The sequence below is a fragment of the Carassius carassius genome, chromosome 17 (genome assembly GCF_963082965.1).
Source record: "Carassius carassius chromosome 17, fCarCar2.1, whole genome shotgun sequence".
NCBI lineage: Eukaryota > Metazoa > Chordata > Actinopteri > Cypriniformes > Cyprinidae > Carassius > Carassius carassius.
In genome coordinates, this window is record NC_081771.1 from 11,391,337 (window position 1) to 11,414,277 (window position 22,941).

Sequence of the window (22,941 nt, forward strand, 5' to 3'; positions counted from 1 at the left end):
GCTGTGAAAACACAGGGCAATAAGGGGAACACAGATTCATGGAATCATAATCAAACTAATTAACCAAACGAGAACGGGGAACAGAAACAGAGACAAAACATGACACAGACAGTCCATGATCCTGACATTACACCCCCATCCGGAAGGTGCGTCCTCATGCCATAGAAACTACATGGGGAGGGGAGGGTGGGAACCTTGGAGGAAGTTACGGAGGAGGATGGACACCCGGGAGGAGGCTGGCAGACATAGTCCAGGGAGGAGACAGGAGGGGGCTTGGAAGTGCCCAGCTGGACTCAGGCCACAGCCATGATATCGACCCATGGTAGAGCCAATGGAGGGAGGAGCCATGGAGGAGGAATGTCCGCCGACTCCAGGGGGCCGACCAACAGCAGCGGAGCAGGTGGTGGAGGAGCCAGAGGTGGAGACGGAGAGCCAACGAGCCAGGCGGATGCTGAGGATCCAGGGGGCCAGGGTGGAGCCGAGGGCTCTGGCAACCCAGACAAATGTGGAGATCCGCGGCGGGGGTGGAGTGACTGAGGACCAATGTGGACCTGGCGGGAGGAAGGAGCCCTATGGACCCGGTGGGATGGAGCGACAAGGTGCAGCTGGTCTTGAGGCGATTGCGGGTCGAAGCCCCGACCAAGGTGGAGCCGGAGGGATGAGGGAGCCCGGTGGAGCTGGTGGATCGATGGGTGACAGTGGAGGTGAGGGAGCTAGGAGCCGCTGGGTCTACGGCGGAGTCCGGACCTCGAAGGCTGGAGGCCTTCTCTATTGTCGCCAGCTCTCGCACCTGGTCTGACGGGTTGAGCTCCACATCTGGGGCGATCCTCCACTCAGTTGCTCGGCTTCATGCTGGCTCACTGATTGCGGTTGAAATTAACTCTCATTCATCGGTGATCAATCAATCAATCAAACAATAAATAAATAAATAAATAATCTATCAATCAATCACATAAAACTGGACTACAACTACTTACATAAAACTGCACACATACAGCAGTACATATATTGCACATCCATTTCAGTATGTGCATATGTGTTATATATTTAAACAGACAGAAAGGACGATAGGTAATATTCAAGATGGGACTAAAATGGGACTGACGTGATAAAAGTTTTTCTTTGAGATCAAGAGCAGAAAGGAGAGTAGGGAGGAGAATTAACCGATAAGACAGAGAGGAGATGGGACCCTGTCAACACAAAGGAAGTTCTATGCAACACCTCGTCAATCCTAAGCAGGTGCTCACATATACATTTTCTTCCGAAGCCTAAATACATGTGAGATTTCACAGAAAAATCCTCTCTGGTGACTTTTTTGCAAAGCTTTTGCATTTATACCTGAACATTAACCTGCTCATCCTTTGTACACAGGCACTTGTTTGGGATGTGATGCTTTTTTGCAGAGCTGATGCTGGTGTGTATGTGGGGGGAAGGGAGAGAGAAGCTACGGATACCATTTAATGGACAGCCCAGTGAAGGAGCCCCAGAGTGGGTGAGATAATCAGGCCGAGAGTGCATGTAGGAGAAGCACAGATAATTGAGCGTAGGAGAGGGAGAGAGAGAGATGGGAAGGAAAGGTGGGGGTGATTCTGTATAGGAGAATGGACTGGATGCGAGTGATCCTTTGCTATTGCCCATTTGTGGCGGAACATGACATCTCAGAGAGGGTACAGAGCTCAAGGCTAAAGATTAATCTTCACAAGAGGAAGAGTGCATTTTTGCCCCTGGTAGGAGATTTTAGGCCATGAAAAATGCATGTTTTCGTTTGTGTTTAGTGTAGGTAGAAAAAAGCGACACAGTGCTGGCTCAAACAACTCTGAATACTTTGCTGAGGACAGTTCCGGTGTGTTTATGTGTGCTTAGATGCTAATTTATGCATGTGGAAAATGATGAAAGCAACATTAGTGGCAAAACAACACACACATATGCAGAAACAGAGTCCAAATTTTATTTTATTTTTTTGCCCCACCTGGCAATAAAAGAAAATTTATGCTCATAAATATTGCATACCGGTCACGATACTGGAATTTGCATTATTGCCTTATTAATATACAGGCCTAGTTTTGCTCTTAATAAAGTTTTTTCTTCGCATATTTCTGACAAACAGAACTAAATCGTCATCACCATAGCAAAAGAAATCATACTTAACCCGAGTTGTGAATGCAAGCTCGTAGTCTGTATTGAATGTGATGCAATAAAACCTGTGTACCGTGAAATAATAGCAGGAAACATCTTTATATTGAATTGCCATTGTGGACTGCACACAAAAATATACATAGAATGTGTCTGACCAATGTAGTCCAATTTCTTGAACTAATGACTCCTATGAGCTCGTTTTTTGAAAGAAGAAACAGTTCAAAAGGATAAGTTATTGGTTTACGCAATATATGATTTTAGTGCAAGGAAGCACAGACAGATCAACAAAACATAAAAATTGTGATTTTGTTTTTCTCATATTTTTGTTTTGTTAGCCTAATATGAGGAGCATTTCACATATGTGTTGCCACATGGAGAACGAATGAAAAAAAAAACAAAAAAACAAACAAAAAAAAACGGCCAACTGGCGTATTGTACAAGTTTGTTTTCCTTTCCCTTCAAAGTCAGTTTTTACTTGCATTTGGCGTTTACTGAGTGTTAATTTGGAAACCCGCGCAAAACTGAATACTCGGACACATATCTAGTGAATGATAAAATTTATGTGCAATATGTAAATTCATATTTATACATGATATTTGTACAAACCCATCTGTGCAATATGCAAATTTGATATTTTTAACTTGTTTGACATTTCTATTTCTTCATATTCATACTAGCTCTACAGATCCATCTGCCCTGCACATATTCATCTTCTGCTTAACATATAGCCACTCTCTACCACTTGTATTCGTATAATCTTGTTCATATTACTCTGTAAATATATATTTTTTTCTGTAATCCAGCTGATGTATTTCTATAGTGCAAGCTTTGTTTTTCAATTTAAATAACTTGTATGGGTCAACCTCAAACAAAACTCTTTCAGATTCTACAATACACATATATACATTGAAACTAAAATAATTAAGGTGGAGAGTCATTGATTTTACAAGAAATCTTCCACAGAATATTTTAAAAATCTGATTAGGGAGTTCATCCATTGGTGCACAAGCATAAAAAAAAAAGCTACACAGTGAAACACAGCAGAAAGCTTTTCTGTGATGTACAATTAAACCGATTCACTGTATGCCCCTGAATGCGAGATTAAAGCAAAGCCCATCAGTATGCAGAGCAGGGCACAGTATTGATTTCTGAGCTATTCCAAGGGCTCATGTAAACACAGGATCATTTAGACTGGGGATGTCTTCCACAAAAGCACACATGAGACTCCAGTTGAACCATATTGAATGCAAGCATTATTGCTCTAGCCATGCCTGTTTAGAATCTAGAGGTCAAGAAAGATTTATGACATGCCACGCGCTTATCATCCACAACCAGAAGTGGTGGCGTTTTTTTTTTCATAACACGAAGCAAAATGAAGGTCAGGTAGCACTACATCACGTCTTTACAAGGGGTCTCTCCCTCCGTTGATCTTGCCCTTCCTGATGCAGCATTAATCTGATAAGCGCACCTGAAAGAATCGCTAAACAGGATTATTCCCCGATAGGCCACTATGCCCCATGCGGTCCATTCTGCGAGAGTTCACGAAGTGCCTGGAGACAACAAGCCTGAAGGATTAAACAAATAAAAAAGACGGATATGTTAACAGTGGCTTAATGACAGCCAGGTATTCAAAAAATTCTAAACTCATTAATATTGAACTATATATATATATATATATATATATATATATATATATATATATATTATGCTCACCAAGGCTGCATTTATTTAATAAAAAATACAATAAAAACAGCATTATTTAGTAATACTATTACAAATTATTTACAAAACTTATTTTGTAAAATAACATTTTTCTATATGTTTTAAATGTAATTTTAAATCTAATTATTCTTTGGTGATAATGCTGGACAATTAGTTTTGAAACAAGGAGTTGCCTCAACATGTCGTCTACATGTTGATTATCAATTCACTATTTTGAACCATTTACCAATGTAATTTAAACATTCTAAAGGGACAGATTATTAAAAATATAAACTCTGACTTTTACTCACATTCATCTACTCACACTCATGTTACTCGTGTGCTGCTAATATATGATAGTTTTGTGTGGGCCACTTTTGTATGGAAAAGGTCTATGGCAGTTCTCAAACAACCAAGTACCACCTCAGAAAATATCTGTCTCTCCATGTACCACCATAATGACCAACATTAGAATACAGTAGTGTAGTAGCATCAGCTAGCTATACACAGTTCGAAAACAAGGCAGTTTTATTCCTATTATTGTTTTTAAAATGTTTTAATATTAATTTATATTTAGTTCAGTGTACCACACTTTGAGATTCAGTGTTCTATGTTAAAAAGCAACTTATTTAATAACTCCTTTTGTATTCCATTATACATGCAACATGAAGATGAGGTGGTGACTACAAAATTTTTTAATGGCTGTAAGTAAAAGTCTAATATAAAGTGTTCTATTCAAATCTGGCACTCTATAAAAGACTAAAGTAGATTTTACATGTGTGGGACCTCTTTACAAAAATAGCACATTTCTGCAAGGCAGAGATAAAATGGGAGGATAAATGACTTGGGTTTTAGTGCTTGAGAGGCACTTTTTAAGTTAAGAAAAACTCTTAAGGAAGTTTAAAAGTATTAAAGTAAGTAAATAAATAGAAAAATGTAGATTAATTTGAGCTCAAGAGCCCTAGATGTATAAATATGACACACTACCTTCTAAAAAAGACAGTAACATTTATTTATTTATTTTAAAGCAATTCATACTTTTATTAAGCAAGGACATGTTAAATTGACAGGCAAAGACATTTACAGTGTTACAAAAGATTTTTAATTACGGCTGTGCCTTTGAACTTTCCATTCATCCACTAAAATTCCTGAAAACAAAAAGTTATTAGGTTTTTACAAAAATATCAGGCAGCACAAGTCTGTTTAACATTGATACTTCTATATATATATATATATATATATATATATATATATATTTATATATTTTTTTTTTTTTTTTTTTTGCGGCACCAAATCAGCATATTAAAAAGATTCCTGAAGAATCATGATCGAAATTCTGTTTTTGTATCACAAGAATAAATTGCATTTTATAATATATAAAACTAGACACTTATTATAAATTGAAATAATATTTCACAATATTACATTTTTTACTGCATTTTTAAACAAATGAAAGCAGCCTTAGCATAAAAGACTTCTTTAAAAACATTTACAGTATATCATTTTATTCACCCCATTTGAATGGTAGTGTGTACCATCTTTTAAACGTGCAGTATGGAATTTTTGGCCACTAGGGGTCACTCAATCAAAACAATAACATGAGACGTACTTTGATGACGTCGGGAAAGAGCGTAGGCTCATGGGAGTTGTTGTTCATTGGAACACGCGCTCTGTCGCTCCCCACATTCCTCACTCATTTTAACTGAGGCCGGCGACACACTGGATGCGTGGCGCAAGCGTCTCAGCTGCGTGGCGTGTCAGTTTTTAATTCAGCTCCCATGTTAATAGATTAGAGCTTGCAGACTGCCTGCGTGAGACGCGTGCCGCGCGGAAAACGTGTGCATGCTACAAATAGAACCGACGTCTATTTTTCACGCGACACGCACGCATGTTGGAAGCGTTTCCAGGCAAAATATAATAGGAAAATATGTTTATATGTAATTTTGTACACAAATACATATTAATTCATGACATTTTGATGTTTGAAAGTCTATAGGTTGACATAAATTCAGATACAAATGTAATTTAAAAAATAAATAATTATCGATTTTCAAATATTGCACCTGTCAAACCTAAGTCTATTTTGCCGTCAATACTGTTGACGGTGTCCTTTATCAGTAGGCTTTATATTTATGTTCAACATGAAGTATAGATATTGTTGTCATGAAGACAAGAGCCTGGTCTGTCGGCGGTCTCCCTCTATGTCACCTACAGCAGCAGCAGAAACGCCACGCAGCCAGTGTGTCACCGGCCTTAGTATTTTGACAATCACGTATTTTCGAACGGAGAGATATATGAATTATGAGACCCCTATCAAATCAATATTCCATCTAGCTAGTAGTAATATATGTTTAAAAAAAAACACGGTTGCCTTTCGTTAATAATTATAATTAGGCTACGTTTATACTATGATATCGAACAAGATAGTGAACTGCATTTGAAGCTACTTTATCCAGCTAGATATAGAACACATGTAGATTTACATTATACTCTACATGAGAGCTAGTCCGTCTGCATTTTACACAAGACATCATCGTTTCACAAAATATACGGATAGATATAGTTAGCTGAATGAATGCATACCTGTTTATTAGAATGCAAGCATCTCTCTGTACTTTCAGCTTGTCACGAAGCTCTCTCTATCTTGGAAATGCAACTCCAATATTTACCCGTGTGTCGTTTCTTCTTCGTCCCAAAACCTTCTCAGGTCATTTATTTCACCCGTACGTTTGTGCTTCACAGAACGTGCAGGCAAAGCATAATCATGATCCATAACTAAGTTATTGATTGAGGTATAAATACGAATATAAACAATATAAATATAAAATATAATAGTCTCGATCAAGGCTAGCTACTACTTTTTCTTCTTCGTCTCGTCTTTGCTTCTGTTCACCTTTGTATTTGGCGGTTCCGCAGGAAGTTAGATAAACTAGAGGGGTCAAAGTTTATATGACGCCATAGACGGGCGACAAAACGGAAATAAAGAAACGTGCTGTGTCTTCTAATTAAACTATAATTTTCTCCGGATTTTAAAGTTCGTGGAAACTGTCGGGATAATGTAAGTACACAACAAAAAAAAAATATAACATAGATATAGTGATATCTGCTATTTTTAAAGCAGAAAAATTACATATTGCGCCTTTAATGCTTTTGAACTTTCAGCTTTTCCATTTTATGCCATTAATTAATTAAATTATTTATTTACTATTAAACTATTTTTTTTCTTTATTTCTTTATTTGTAAAAATAGGATATTTAATATTTCTTTGTTGATTGACTGGATGATTAGCTGGTCAAGCAGGTTAAAAAACATTCTGCAAAGAATCTTTGACATCTTGACCTATAAACAGCACAACCACATTTTAATGAAATAATACAAAAACATGAACTATGACATTTCTAAAAAATAAAAATGAATGTATATAGCTTAGAAAATTATTATATCCTCACTATTCCACTGCAGATCATATCCGAGGTAAACAACCTAATTATAACCGCATCTCCATTCTAAGCAAGCGCATGTCCATAGGCAATAACTCTCTCACGCTGATGTTCATTTTGGTCAAAAAGGCCCTGCGTTTGCAATAATAATCAGTATTCATGCACCATGCATGCTTGGCATATGTTCTCCCATATGCTTGGAATCCACGGCAAGGATTCAGTACACAACGTTGTAACAGTTCACAAGAAAAAAACTGACAACACTATTCCATCAAGTTTGCCAGATTAGTTCACACTGGAGATAAAAAGTGAAAGTTTCATTTGTGATGATGAAAGAACAAAAAAGGCGACTATCTTGATCTGCTGACAGCAGTAATTGCTTTGTTTTGTAGACAAAAAAATTAGGGATGTGAGTCTCAGAGGAAGAAGAAAAAGCAATGTCAAACTAATGACATCCAGCTAATAACCTCGTTTGTTGATATGGTGAATGAGACACAGTTGGGCAGGATATCAGAGCTCTAGTTATGCTCTTAAACACGATTAAGCTCTGTAACTAAGCTCATTTGGAGGTCTGAAGAATGGGATCAAGAGAAGACAACTGAATGTGGACAAAGTGTCAAATTGAGATCCTCATAAAAGCTCCCTGTGAAAAGATTAATTTGAAAATATTTCACTTTGGATATTTCCTGGCATAATTTCTCTTTTGTAAAATAGTCATGACATAAAAGCACTAAAGTAGATCTGCCAACCAGGAATAAGGTTATTATTACATACTGCCAGTGCTGGGCAGTAACTGATTAGAAGCAAGTATAGTCAGATATAAGGAAAATAAGGACTGTAACTAAATTACATTATGCTTTAATGTGCTATTTCCTAATCAGATTACAGTTACTTTTTAAGCATTACATTATTACATGCTATTTAACAATGGAAGTAAATGATCCATAATTTACTAATTCTCCCCCTTTTTCTCTCTCTCCTTTTTGAATTCTTAAAAAAAAAAAAAAAAAAAAAAAAAAAAAAAAATTCCTACTGGGTGTCACACCATTTAGCCTACCATTTATCTATGTAAATACATTTTGGGATAAAAAACCTCTCAGTCAATTAGACCATGTATTAGATGAATAATAAATGTTTTCACATCCAGTGATCTTCACTAATTATTGATCTGGACAAAAGTCTACACAAAAATATTTTAAACCTGGAAAACTTTAAACATGTGATGTCATTCCTGTTTTCATGTTTGTTCCTTTCACCTAAAATATTCACTTGGAGACCCTTGAGATAAGTTCATTTTTCAGTGTCTTAACAACACATTCACACCATCACTTTAATCACTTTTTTTAGTGTTTAATTGTTTTGTTTTGATTTTCAAACAATTTATTCATTTTAATTTTACATTTTTATGATTTCATTAATCATAGCTTGTCATCAACACAAAACCCCCTGCAGTTCCTTCATTAACCCCATTTTGGAAAACCCTGGTGCAATGTTTAATACATTTGTGACCTGTGCTGGCAAAATGAGGCACAATGAGCAAATTCTATTTTTATTTTCACATTCTCCATTAAAAGACCATTTTTGTGTGAATACTTGAAAACTGTAATTCTGTGTATATTTATCGGGATTGTGTGCCATCTGAAGCGAGCAGAGAAAAGGTACTCCTCTCAGAAAACGTACAAATAAAGATAATTTAAGATGTTCAAATATTACTGGGATCGCTAGATGAAGGCTTAATGAACTCATTTTTGTTAAAACTTTTTTTGCATGTAGCTCAAAATTAGCCTGTGTATATTCCAATTTGTTTTGCCAGCACGAGTCACATTTCATGTTGTTGATAAAGAATGCAATATATACTTTTTTATATCAATATGGTACACAATATTTTAAAAGTAATCAAAAGTACTCAGAATGAATTTTTAAATTACGTTACTAACTCCAATTTGAATCATGTAATTTGTAATCAGTAACAGGCTACAATTTTCAAGTAATCTACCCAGCACTTCATATACCTATAGGGAAACAGGAAATTTGATCATTTAAGGTTGCACTTTCTCTAAACACCAACTTCAGTACAATCCATGTGACAAAACATCAAGGGAGACATAAATCATAAGTTCAGTGCTGTGGCCTGAGCTCTCGATTTTTTTGTCTTTTTTTTTAATGAAACACACTCTATTTCACCGAATAAATATTGCATGAATCCCAATAGCACAAATGCTTCATAAATCTCACTTTGTGAGGAAGCTGTCTGAACTATTTGTCAGAAGGACTACCGATAAGAGACAGGTTGGTTTCCAGTGGAATCAAAGGCATTTCTGAATGTAGCTGCTATTTCAGCCGACATGCAGAGAAACACAAAAGTATTGCTAGCGTGTTTGGAGAAAAGTGCACACTGCCTGTGAACTAGGGATTGATTTTCATAGTCAATTATAGCCATTTTTAGCATAGTTGTAAATGTGTAAAGAAAGGCCAAAATGTTTCAAAATCACACAAAGAAACAATGAGTAGGTATTGACAAGCATCTGTTCAGTAAAGATCTAACATCCCCTCCTGTTTCCATTCTAGCAAATATGAAATGTCTCACACATACAAAGTAAAGAATGGATTTAATAGCTATTGTGCAATGCTTTAATTTTTATTCATATATAGGGGAGAGTGGGGCTAATAGTCAAACCTCTGTTTTTGTATTTACTACAAAAAAGCTATTAGCTCTGAATTAAATTCCACCGTTATTGTTCAGGTAAAAGGCAGAGGCAATAAGTTGTCACAATAGAACCTCCATTCTAACATAGTTTTTTAAGCTTAATTCAATCAATAAAAGAATTATGAGAAACAAACTGGTCGATAAATATTGTAATTAAGAAATGACAACATACAGTACGAAAGTCATGTCACACCTGACATTCACAAGAAAATACCCTTGTCTTGAAATCCAATTCAATTCCCTGCGTGACAACTAGCCTCGGTCTCCCCTTATACAGTACATGCTCATATACATTTCTATACATCATTGCGTTTGCATACCGTATGTATTGCTTCTTTCTGAATACACATAATCCAACCCTCCTGTGAAGAGATGTCAAAACATAATTAGTATTTATTAATTCATTAATTTTCTATGTCAAATAAGTAGTGGACCTGTTGCAAGGAATTCAAACTATCCTCTCTCGGCCAAGTCACTCAACTAGGACAGCACAAAATTAACTAGAAATACAATTTGGAACTTGGAACAAAACAAGAACAGTGGGACGTCGAGACAGTTTATCTCAGCGATTGATACTGCCGCTACTGCAGTGGACCATGAAATTGTCATTTGTTCTGCAAGCGTTGCATCAAATGAAAGTTAAGAGCTACACACTAGCAAAGGTCTAAACTCTGGCAGTGAGAGGACCCCATGGCTAATTATATCCATTCCATATAAATGGTATACCTACTAATACAGAGGCATATCTGTAAAATGGAGTATGAAAATGCATTAAGATCTGTAACGCTGAATGATACTCATTGTGGTTACTAAGAACGGTCATGCAATACAACACATCACACACACATTTTAGTGTGTGCATTGTGTCTGTAAATGTGCTAAAGAGAAAGCATTAGGGGAAGTAATGTATCCCATTTGAGGGATTACATTTTCACACTGGCTTTTAAAAGGCATGTCTTAAAAGAATAGTCCAACCAATCAACCAAAAAAAAAAAAAAAAAAATTATCCTTTATAAACTTCACATTCATATTGGTCCAAATCCAAATTATTCTATTTTTATGGAACACAAAAGGAGAAATTTTAAAGAATCTACTGGTCATTCTGTTTGTTGAACTGGATCATCTCATTCATTTACTTTGGACTGTTCCACACACAAAGCTATTGCAAGCTTCAGAAGACTATAATAGCGCAATATTCCACAGAAGCCGTCTCTAGGTTACGTATGTAACCCTAGTTCCTTCGAGGGAACGAGACTCTGAGTCAAATGCGCTTTGGGGAACGCCCTTAGCGTGAGCGACTCTGAATATCGTGTGTAATAAGTCCAATGGAAGAGCGTGACGTCACAGGCGGGGTGACGTAAGCGACCAGGAAGCTATAAAAGCATGTGCCGCACAGCTGGCGTCAGCTTCGAGTACCAGCAAGCGCCGGCAGGGGTGCCGAGGGTATGGCTCCGAGACGTAGCGTCTCGTTCCCTCGAGGAACTAAGGTTACATATGTAACCTAGAGACGTTCCTCTTCAGGAACTCGATCTGCGTCAAATGCGCTTTGGGGAATGAGTACCAATGCCGCCAGACTACCAAACCCCTGCCTAGTGTGTATCCAAAGAGCACAGCTTAGGACAAGAGGACAGAAGCGCCTGGAGTGACTGGCATATCTAGGCCATAGAATTTAACAAACGTAGAGGGCGTGGACCATCCCGCAGCATTGCAGATGTCCAGCATGGATACACCTGCTAGGAAGGCCTTGGAGGCCGCCATACCCCGAGTAGAGTGAGCCTTGGCTCCCGACAGCGGGGTACGACCAGAGGACTCATAGGTGGCGTTGATAGTCTTGACTATCCAACGACTAATAGTCTGCTTAGAAGCAGGAGAACCCCTCTTGGGAGGACCGTAGCATACAAGCAATTGGTCAGTTTTTCTCCACAGGGCAGCTCTGTGGACGTATGGGTCCAGCGCTCGAACTGGACACATACAATTTAGCTTCGCTTGGTCAGGCTCCCGGAAGGGAGGAGGACAGAAGGCCTGCAGCACTACAGGTCGTGGTGTAACAGAGGGAACCTTGGGAACATATCCCGCTCGAGGGTATATTTGTTTATGTTTTTGTATATGTTTTAAGTGTAAAGGCGGACGTACACTGTGCGAATTCGGACGGTCGGAAGATCGTATGTCCACGCACACGGCACGAGTGAGTTTATCTGAAAATCGTACGGACGAGATGATATACGACACGATTTTACAACCTGCGAATTCCAGAAGCAATCGCACAAAGTTGATAGACGCGTTCGACTTGAAGCACCGCTGCACGCACAGAAGGTATGACATTAAAGTACCGCGAGAGCGCTAAGAGAGCACACATATCCAATGCATTCGAATCGCTCTCGCGGTACTCTGATGCCATACATGTGATGTCATTCTGTGCTGCTTCAAGTGGAACGCGCCTAATATAACTGCTCTCACTCTCCCATAACTGCATATACAATATTGATACAAGCCGTGACTGTTTCCTACATGTACATGTTATTTTTCAGCAATAGGAAACCGGGACGTTTGGTCACCCTGTGTGTGTGTGTTCTTGTAGGTTTATAAATATCTGAAATGGGTATTACAATGTAAACATGGTTTGTGAGGACAATTCCTGTGCCCTCGTAAACCAAATGGCTTTTAAAAAAACACAGTGTTTAATAGAAATTTTAAACATGCATTTTCCGTAATTGATAGAGGTGTATGGGTATATACAGTATAGAATACCGTTACGTCTATGGAGAGTCCCTGTAAACTACATAATGCGTGTGTGAGAGAGAGCGCGCGCGCGAGAGAGAGAACTAAAAAGCATGGTACACATTGCTAGAAACATCATACAGCGCTCGCTGTTCCTGTCAGACTTCAGCGAGTTTATCCTCCTGGTCAATAGTACACATTCGCCGTGGCGCTGCCCTGTTCGTGTTTCTTCTTCTGTGGATTTCCTAGTTCGTGATTGGTCAACTTCAGATAAATCAACAAATCGGCTCATTCAACCGCACACATGTCACGAACTTTTTAGACATGTTTAAAAATGATCGGGAGGTCGGGAAGTGCTCGTAAGCCACTCTGCTCGGCTCGTAATTCATCGCAAATGATACGAGCCGCGACCATACGAGCATACGCGATTTCCACACGATTGAAAAAAATTGCATGCGAACTCGTACGACAGCAAAAATCGCACCGTGTACGCCCGCCTTAAGATGTCTGTCTGAAATATCTTGAATGGGTTCAAACGGGGGTTTGCACATTTCCTCTAACACCACAACCAAGTCCCACGGGGGAATACGGGACCGTATTGGAGGTCTCAGCCTCAGTGCACCGCGGAGGAAACGTGTAACTAGGGGGTGTCTTCCCAGAGTCTGGCCATCGAGAAGGGCGTGGTAGGCCGCAATGGCCGCCACATAAACCTTCAGCGTGGAGTGGGTCAACCCTGCAGAGAGCCTAGCCTGTAGAAACTCCAGAACTGTACCAACTGGGCAGTTTGCTGGGTCTAGCTGGCGGTCTTTGCACCATGAGGTAAAGAGTTTCCACCTCAGGGCGTACAGTTTCCTCGTTGAGGGAGCTCTGGATTGGAGGAGGGTCTCGACAACCTCAGTTGAGAGACCAGCTGCAAACAGTTGTGCCCCCTCAGGGGCCACACCCACAGCTTCCACAACTCCGGGCGAGGGTGAATTATCGTGCCCTGCGCCTGTGAGAGTAGGTCTGTCCTGATCAGTATCTCCCGTGGAGAGCCGTCGAGGAGCGAGACCAGGTCTGCGAACCATACTCGGCCCGGCCAGAATGGGGCTACTAATAACAGATGTACCCCGTCCCGGCGTACTCTTGCCAGAACTCCCGGGAGCAGAGCAATACGGGGAAAGGCATACAGACGAAGCTTCGGCCAGGTCTGTACCATAGCGTCCAGTCCCAGAGGAGCTGCATGAACTAGAGAGAACCAAAGGGGACATTGTGATGTCTCTTTAGTCACAAAAAGGTCTACTTGAGCCCTGCCAAATACTCTCCATATCTGCTTCACCACGTCTGGGTGAAGCCTCCATTCCCCGGGCATCGGCCCCTGCCTCAACAGTATGTCTGCTCCCATATTTAGTTTCCCAGGAATACATACTGCTCTTAATGAGAGGAGTTTGCTCTGGGACCACACCAGGATCTGGTGTGCCAGCTTGTACAAAGGGCGCGAACGCAGACCTCCCTGGTGGTTGATGTAAGAGACCACCGATGTGTTGTCGGTGCACATCAACACATGGTGACCCCTTAGGTCTGGGAGGAAGTGCTTCAGTGCACGATAAACTGCTAGCATTTCTAGACAATTGATATGTCATGTTAGATGGTGACTGCTCCACAGGCAGGGTGGCCACTCATGACTGCACCCCAGCCGGTGAGAGATGCGTCCGTCGCTAATACTACACGGCGACAAGGAGCTCCCAGCACCGGGCCCTGATTCAAGAACCAAGGTTTCTTCCACATGTCCAAGGCACGGAGGCAGCGCCACGTGACCTTGATAGTGCGAAGTAGATTGCCCCTCGGGGAAAATCCCTTGGTCTTGAGCCACCACTGTAGGGGTCTCATGTACAGCAGGCCAAGAGGTATCACGTTGGACGCAGCTGCCATCAGACCCAACAATCTCTGAAATTGTTTGATAGTAAGTGACTGACCTTCTCTGATTCTCTCGACTGAGATGAGGATTGACTCGATACGAGCAGGGGACAATCGTGCCTGCATCGTGGTCGAATCCCATACTACGCCTAGATAGGTGGTTCTCTGAACCGGAGAAAGTACACTCTTCTTGGCGTTCAGTCTCAAACCCAGCTCCCCCATATGTGCGAGAATGACATCTCGATGCAGAGCCGCAACCTGCTCTGACTGTGCTAAAATCAACCAATCGTCGATATAGTTGAGAATCCGGATGCCCTGCATGCGCAGGGGGACCAGAGCTGCGTCTACACATTTTGTGAACGTGCGGGGTGAGAGTGCAAGGCCGAAGGGAAGTACTCAATATTGGTAAGCTTCGCCCCTGAAAGCGAACCTCAGAAACTTCCTGTGTTGTGGAAGGATGTATATGTGGAAGTATGCATCTTTGAGATCTATTGTGACATACCAGTCCTCGGACCTGATCTGAGCTACAATATGCTTGATTGTGAGCATTCTGAACTTCAATCTCATAACTGAACGATTTAAGACCCTCAAGTCTATAATCGGACGCAACCCCCCATCCTTCTTTGGAACTATGAAATACCGGCTGTATAATCCGGACTCCCTGTCTTGAGGAGGGACCACCTCGATGGCCTCCTTCTCTAATAGGGTTTTCACTTTCTGTTCCATAACCAGACCCTGCCTGGGGCCGACTATCGTCGGGATGACCCCGTTGAATATTGGTGGCGCAGATCCGAACTGAATACGTTAGCCTTTTTCTACTGAAACCCTGGGCTTCTGGCGTCAGGGTTTCTTGGCCGAGGACTTCTTAGCTTCTATGACTGCCCTGAGATCTTGTTTGGGCCTAGAAGACCTCTGCCGAGAGCGTTGCTGGGACTCTCGTTCCCGAAACGGAGGAGCACGAGAGGCGACGCTCTGTTTTTGTGCCTCGCGGTATTAGGAACTAGGGTGCGGCTGGGGCATCTCCCGCCCAGATGCCCCGAGGGAGCGACGAGGGAGGAACTTATGGAACGCCACCGCTTGTTTGCGGGCCTCCTGATACCTGTCGACGACAGAATTGACTGCGTCGCCGAACAGGCCAGTAGGCTGGATCGGGGCGTCCATGAGGCAGACCCTGTCCCGCTCTTTCATATCGGACAGGGTCAACCATAAGTGCCTCTGGAGGGAGGGAGAGGGAGCGGTCCTTCTTAACTCAAATATATCATGTGACTTGATCTCCTCTCCCTCGTCTAGCTCCTTAAGCAGGTCAGCTTGGTACGCCTGTAACACCGCCATGGTGTGCAGACATGCACCAGCCTGACCTGCAGCCGCATACCCTTTGCCCACCAAAGCCGATGTTGTTCTGAGTGGCTTTGAGGGCAGTGCCGGGGCCTTCAGAGACAATGCCGCACCGGGGGACAGATAGCTCGCGAGCGTCTGTTCCACCCGGGGCATCGCTCTATAGCCGTGCTCTCCCATCCCCACCACATTTCCATAGTAATCAGACGAGGGGATGTAGAGGCGGGCCAAGAATGGGTGTTTCCATGACCTGGCGATCTCATCATTCAGGTCAGGAAAGAATGGAAGGCCCCGGCTGGGGGGTGGCTGACTTGCGCGCAGGAAGCGTTCATCAAGCTTGCTTCGCTGCGGTTCAGTTGTTTTTTCGGCGGGCCACTCAATACTTAATTTGGCCACCGCACGAGTAACCACCTCCAAGAGCTCCTCATATTGCGGCGAATGGGGTGGCGAATATCTGTCGACCTACTCCACATCAACCTCCTCGGAGGAAGAGAGGCGGAGCGTCTCGAAGAGGGCCCTCCGGGAACGAAGCAGCCGCACCGACATTCGCACACAGTGCCGAAAGTCGGCCGCCTCGAGAGCTGACTCAGCGTGCTTCGCTCCCAGGCAAACCACGCATAAGCTGTGTGTATCCCCACCCGTTATATATCGCGGGCAGGGAGGAACACACAACCTATAGCGCAATTTGGAATCGCCATCACAATGCTTAGATTTCGCCTTGCTCTTCGGCATGTCTAGGAGCTCTAACTGGACAGACAACAGTAAATAAGACTCACAAGACAAACAAGTGACATTCACACACAGAGCGCTTGCTGAAAGACGCGAAGCTGACGCCAGCTGTGCGGCACGTGCTTTTATAGCTTCCTGGTCGCTTACGTCACCCCGCCTGTGACGTCACGCTCTTCCATTGGACTGATTACACACGATATTCAGAGTCGCTCACGCTAAGCGCGTTCCCCAAAGCGCATTTGACGCAGCTCGAGTTCCTGAAGAGGAACTTATGATTAGTGGTCGACAGATATGGATTTTTTGTTGGCAGTATCTTACAGAGCATGGTGGCCAATGGCTATATATGAAACCACACCATTTACTTTTATTAACTATCGTAAATAACACAAGCATAACAATTACTAAAATATTATTTTACATCATTCTGACTGATGAAAAAACAACATTTAAACTGATTTTTTTTTTATTAAAATAAAGATAAGCAATTCCTTGCGATTTTTTTAATCTTGAATAAAAATAAAACTCTATAACCAACAGTGCACTCTGTATTCTGTTATACCTTAAGCCAATAATCATTTTCATGTTTGGTACCAATAACTATTACATTTTAAGACGCTGTCCCAGAAAGAGAATATCATGGTCTGTGATTTCAGTAAGGAGCACAACAGCGAAAACACAGTAACGCCATAGATAGTGAGAGATGTTCAGAGACGGCGGAGTCAGTTGCTGCTCAGGAGGAGAGAAAATGGCAGACAACAAATAAAAGAGAGAAGTCGAGGAGGCGTATTATCAATATCCCGCCCTTCATGCAGCCCGCACTAAAGCAGAGAATGAGGAAGCCAGAGAGAAGCAGTCAGCGTTTAGGAAAGCCACTCGCCCCAGCGCTACACATGACAGTGCCCACCATAACACCACAGTGCTCGCTCAGAGGGGTGTCAGTGCTGTACTGTGCAATGCCAAATGTTAAAGAAATAAAACATAAAGAAACACAAAGAAATCAAGTGATAAAATTAGGGCTGTCAATTTAAATAACCTAATTAAAAGTAATGCCCTAAAGTTGATCTCTGTTTTTACCGCTGTCTAATGTGCTAATAGGGTTGGGAATCGTTTTCCAGTTCCTGTTCTGTAAAATTCATAAATCTTTAGTAATGATACTTTAGGATGGATACAAATCCTTCTGCCTAACGGTTCCGATTCCATTAAAATCATTAAGCAACTATTAAAAAAATAGTGGTAAGGAAAAATACACAACACTCAACTACTCAATGCTCAATACTGTTTATTACTTGTTGTCAACTTAATTTAAAGGTTTGCATTGTCAGAATTCAACATATTATACACTAGGCTATACAAATGTTCAGGTTCCGGTTCTGGTTCCATTTAAATGAACTATTATTATGTTTTTTACTATTTTACCTTCACTGAATGTAATGTTGCTGGAAGGTAGTAAGAAATGTTGAGTAATGCTAGTCCATCAATCAGCATGTGTTTCAAAGATGTTTTTACACTATCAATAACATTTTGCTTTTCAAGCAGGAATAAGCTGGTTGGCCAAATAGTCCCATGAGGTTTAAGACACTTGTTCATTTCCCTAAATTAATGAAATATAAATTGTTATACTTATAACCATGTATACACACTCCATAAAGCCCCTATTTTACAAATAATAATGTAGTCAGGAGATGGTGTGATGCAACGATTGGTTTCTTTCCACATTTTTAAACATTTAAAATGCATGAAAATAAATATTTTCTATCACTTTGTTTATCACTCTTGAAACGACCTGTACACTAAATAATCTAACCCTCATACTTACACAACAATAGGAGTCTATTTATTTAGTGGTCCAAGTTGAAGTCAGTATGTATATTAATGACAATATGGGACAGATATAATGTAATTTAGTGGCGGCAGGTGCTGCATGCGGCCAGTACATGCACAGTCTGACAAAAATGACGTGCACAGTGATCAAAGGCACGAGTACGCGTACAGTTGTTATGCAGTGCAGCAAATCTGTGTAGTGCGCGTCATTGGAAACAATGTGGTCAGTAATTAAAGAGGCATGGCGGCATTTCTGTTATTTGGTTTGTGACATCCTTCACGGGAAATGCAGAATCATCAGAACACCAGTGTAAGGCTGCTCACAGCGCTTGGACACGTGTCGCAGCTGAACCGTTTTTGGAACCGAAACTTGGAAATTGCTCACGTTTCCGGTTCTTTTCAAAAACACAGAACCGGTTCTGAATAAGAACTGAATAAGAACCGGTTCTCGGTTCCCAACCCTATTTGCTAACAAATGATTTTTGGAATCTCTTTTGGAAATGTCAGACTCGAAATGTAAACCACTGAGAATGAGAATGAACCAAAGGTTTGATTCATATTAACAGCCATAAATGTTAACAAATAACACATACAGGAAACATGTTTAGTTTTATCAACACAAATACTAAAAACAGTTTGTTTTAATGAATAGCATATTAAAATATGCAAAAAAAATTATGTAAATAAATAATTATTGTATTTTGTTTTGTAAATGCAAATTTATATTTAGGTTCTAATTTACATTTTTAGAAGCTGAGTCATGGCTACAAATACTTTCTCAGCAAACATTGATGGGGATGAATTGATGTATAATACCATTTATTTTATTTAAAAATAACTGATTGACAGCCCGAGAAAAAAATAAATAAATAAAGTGACAACACATAAAGCTGACTGCCAGCAGGCATCCTGGCCAATCGAGAGAAGGAGAAATTGCAATGAAGAAGAGGTCATTTTTGGTTAGTGCAGCATTTCGGATCCTTTACTGAGCTGGGTACAGCATGTGACATATACTGACCTGGACTTGAGACAGCACTAGTTGTTGTGGGTTCAATAATTGCTACAGGAAAAGAAGGGGAGAGGGAAAAGAGGACATTTATATATTATTAACATAACGAAGACCCAAAAGAAGGGAAAAGAGAACAAAAACATGAAAAGACTGGAAAAAGAGTTTGGAAATTTTGTCTCTGTGGTCAACTGGCAGTAAAAAGGCCTTTTACACCGCAAAATAAATCAAATCCCTGCTGTGCTTGATCATCTTGATCAAAATATAATGTTTAGTCGGGTTTTCTGTTCAAAGGGGTTTTCAACGGAGTCGGTTTCAAATCATATTATGATCGCTGATCTTTGATACTCCAAATTAGAAGCTTCTGAGCATCACTCAATTCAACAGACCGGAATGAAGCTGAGCTCAATTAACACATGGAATTTAATTTGCACCTAGCAGACAGTCATTTAATCATGACGATGTAATATAGTTTTCATATTATTAATAGATATCATACTCTCTCAATTGCCCCAGCTCCCTTTTTGGGAAATGTTAAAAGCAGGACTTTAATGTCAATCCATTTTTAATCTCACATAGGCTCTATATTTTCCAGTGAGTTACTTAACTGATGGTAATTAAAACTTAACTGGGGGATACGTCTAGATCTTGGGGAGATAAACTGAAACATTAATGTCTAACACATTTTCTATTTGCTGGTACATATACATAAAACAGTAAAATATAAAAAATGGAAAATTAATCCAACAGCCAAAGCTATGGTGTTTGGACACTTGCATTAGATACAAAATATTTAACCAAGTGGCATCTGCAAACAAAAGTGGCTGACTTCATTTTTTCTAAGCCATTACTGGTAACGACCTGGCCTCAAGGTCATTTTCAGTAGATGTATGAATTTATTTCCCCATTCATTCAAGTTCATTCAAGTGCCCTTGTACAGTAAACACAGGTGTACAAAACACACTAAAGGTCACACAAGGTTGTTATCATAAATAATACATAAACCTCAAATAATAATAAATTCTATTGTTAAAATATGCCATTTACCGCAACAATGCACAACATGCATCTTTAAAATACATGTTTTCTATTGAACCAAGAGGTCAGTAAGTCTGTTGACAAACATATGAACTTGTAGATCAGAGTTCACCAAACACACATCGAAAGGTGAAACTCTCTGCTTGTTTGTGTTTCCAGTCTCGCACGTTTAAATGGAAGTGAATGAAACAAACTCTAGCGTGATGGGACAGTTCACTCAATCATAAAATTCTGTCATCGCTTACTCACACTCATGTTGTTGTATGACTTTCTTCTTTCTTCTGCACAATACAAAATAAGAATGTTGGTAACAAAACAGTTTAAATTTACCAATTTAAATTATATAGAAAAAAAGGAAACACAAATCACATTTCTCAAAATGTATCTCTTTTTATCATGCAAAGAAAGCCATACAGGTTTGTAATGACATGAGGGTGAATAAATGACAGAATTTTCATTTTTTGGAACACAAAAGAAGATATTTATCTCTCTCTTTTTCATGCACATAATGAAAGTCATTGGGGTCCAATGTTACTTCTACAGTGTTCTTTAAAATCTATTCTTTTGTATTGTACAGAGGAAAGGAATGCATAAAAGTTTTGGAACAATAAATAAATTATGACAAAAGTATCCCTTTATAATCACCAGGAAATGTCCTACTGTATCTTCATGTTGAACTAATTTTGATCTATTATCCATAATTTAAAACTAACCAAACTTCCTTTTCTCAAATGCTTTATTCAAAAAGGTCTTTCCTCTGTTTTCTTTTAAACAAAATGTAGATGTACTTCTACCCAGCTTCATCAAATTTTATTAACCACATATTACTATGAAAACATACAAGTGGTTGCATGACTGATGCTGGTCTTTTTAAAAAAAAAAAAAAAAAAAAAAGAACTCAGGCCACAATCAAACCATCTGGACATTTGTAAAAAGTATTATCCTTCACTTTCAAAATCTGTTGTGACAGCAGAGATGAACTGACCAAGAAAATAGTCAGGATCTGTGTTTTTTCTTTTATTGTTCAAATCAACATTTCAGTGACTCTGTACAGTAAGAGTGACTTTGTGATTAAGGGGTGTAATGACCTCAACAGAGGCTTCTCTCTGGTAAGGCCTTTGCTAGATTGAGAGCCCTGGAGTTGAAATCACAGCGCCTAGAGACAGTTCACATCATTAATGTTGAGACTATGTGTGTGTGTGAAGCCAAAACACAGACGATGTGTGTTGCAGCTTTTAGCTGGCGTTCATGCTAAGCGCACAGACATGCAACCTGGAGCAATCATCACCACTGACAGCACCGCACGCTTTGGGAATAAACTGACAGTTCTCTGTAAATCAGAGAAAGGGTATAAAAGCAAATTTAGTGAAGAAGGAGAAAGCAAAAGTGAAAGATTTTGTACAGATTTAATAATAATAATAATAATAATAATAAAACATTCTTATATTTATTTACAGATGTACATAGATACATATATTCTTGGTTTGCATGGGTACTTTTGGCCAGTGGAATTTCAGAAATCAAACAAACTTTCTCTAGTTTATCTTATATACTTTACTTAATGTTTAACATTGTATATATATATATATGTGACACGAAAATTCAGTAATTTTATTTTTCCCCATCCATAAATGTTATTTTCACCACATCTCAAATCACAATTTATTCTTTATTGGAAATTACATTTTAAATATTTTTGCTATTTAGACAAGAAAATTGAAGGACGGATGGATACTTTTGCTATGAAATGGTTGTCGGCTTCATAGCTAGCATTTTGTGTTTCCTACTGTTCACACAATTGCACTTATTTTATGCATAATTTAAGCATATCTCAAGCATTATCCAAAAATGTTATGTATTGGAAATTGCATTTTTAAATGTTATGCTATTTAGCACATGAAAGTGGACAAAAATTTGTTTCCAATATGGTTTAATTGTGACCTTCATACAATAATGAGAAAAGCTCTGCAAAAATCTGCTAGTTATAATAAAAAATCAACTCAACAAAAAACTAAAATGATACCTGTGATTTGAGGAAGACCAATACGTTCAGGCAAAAATAAATAAAATCAAGAAATTAATTATTTATGTAAAATTCATAAATCTTTAGTAATGATACATTAGGATGGATACAAATCCTTGGCTTCCTTTCAGAGTTTTTATTTATAAATATTTATGTTTCTCATTCTCACCAAATTTGGCCTATATTGCAATTTTAGTTGAGAATCTAAATTCTGCTAAAACTATGGTTCTTCTAAAACAAAGATCATGTTACTCGTCATAGTCATAGTTTTTCGATGATCTTCATGCAGCTCTAAGAAGCTTTCTTCTCCCTCGGTTAATATCAGATGACCACCACAATGTGATTTGTGAAATTTCTTTCCATGTGGAGCTCTCAGTCTTTATATTACAGT

At 39.7% G+C, this 22,941-nt stretch overlaps 1 protein-coding gene across 2 annotated transcripts in view; it reads right to left on the bottom strand.

Moving 5' to 3' along the window:
- negr1 (neuronal growth regulator 1) overlaps positions 1-22,941 on the bottom strand; it is a 125,899-nt gene that overhangs the window by 22,058 nt on the left and 80,900 nt on the right. Inside the window, exon 7 of one of the 2 annotated variants that reach the window (XM_059570900.1) lies at positions 19,502-19,543. The exons of the other annotated variant lie outside the window; for it this stretch is intronic. Coding sequence (XP_059426883.1) covers positions 19,502-19,543 — 42 coding nt within the window. The remainder of the gene's footprint in view (positions 1-19,501; positions 19,544-22,941) is intronic. 2 annotated transcript variants of the gene reach the window in all.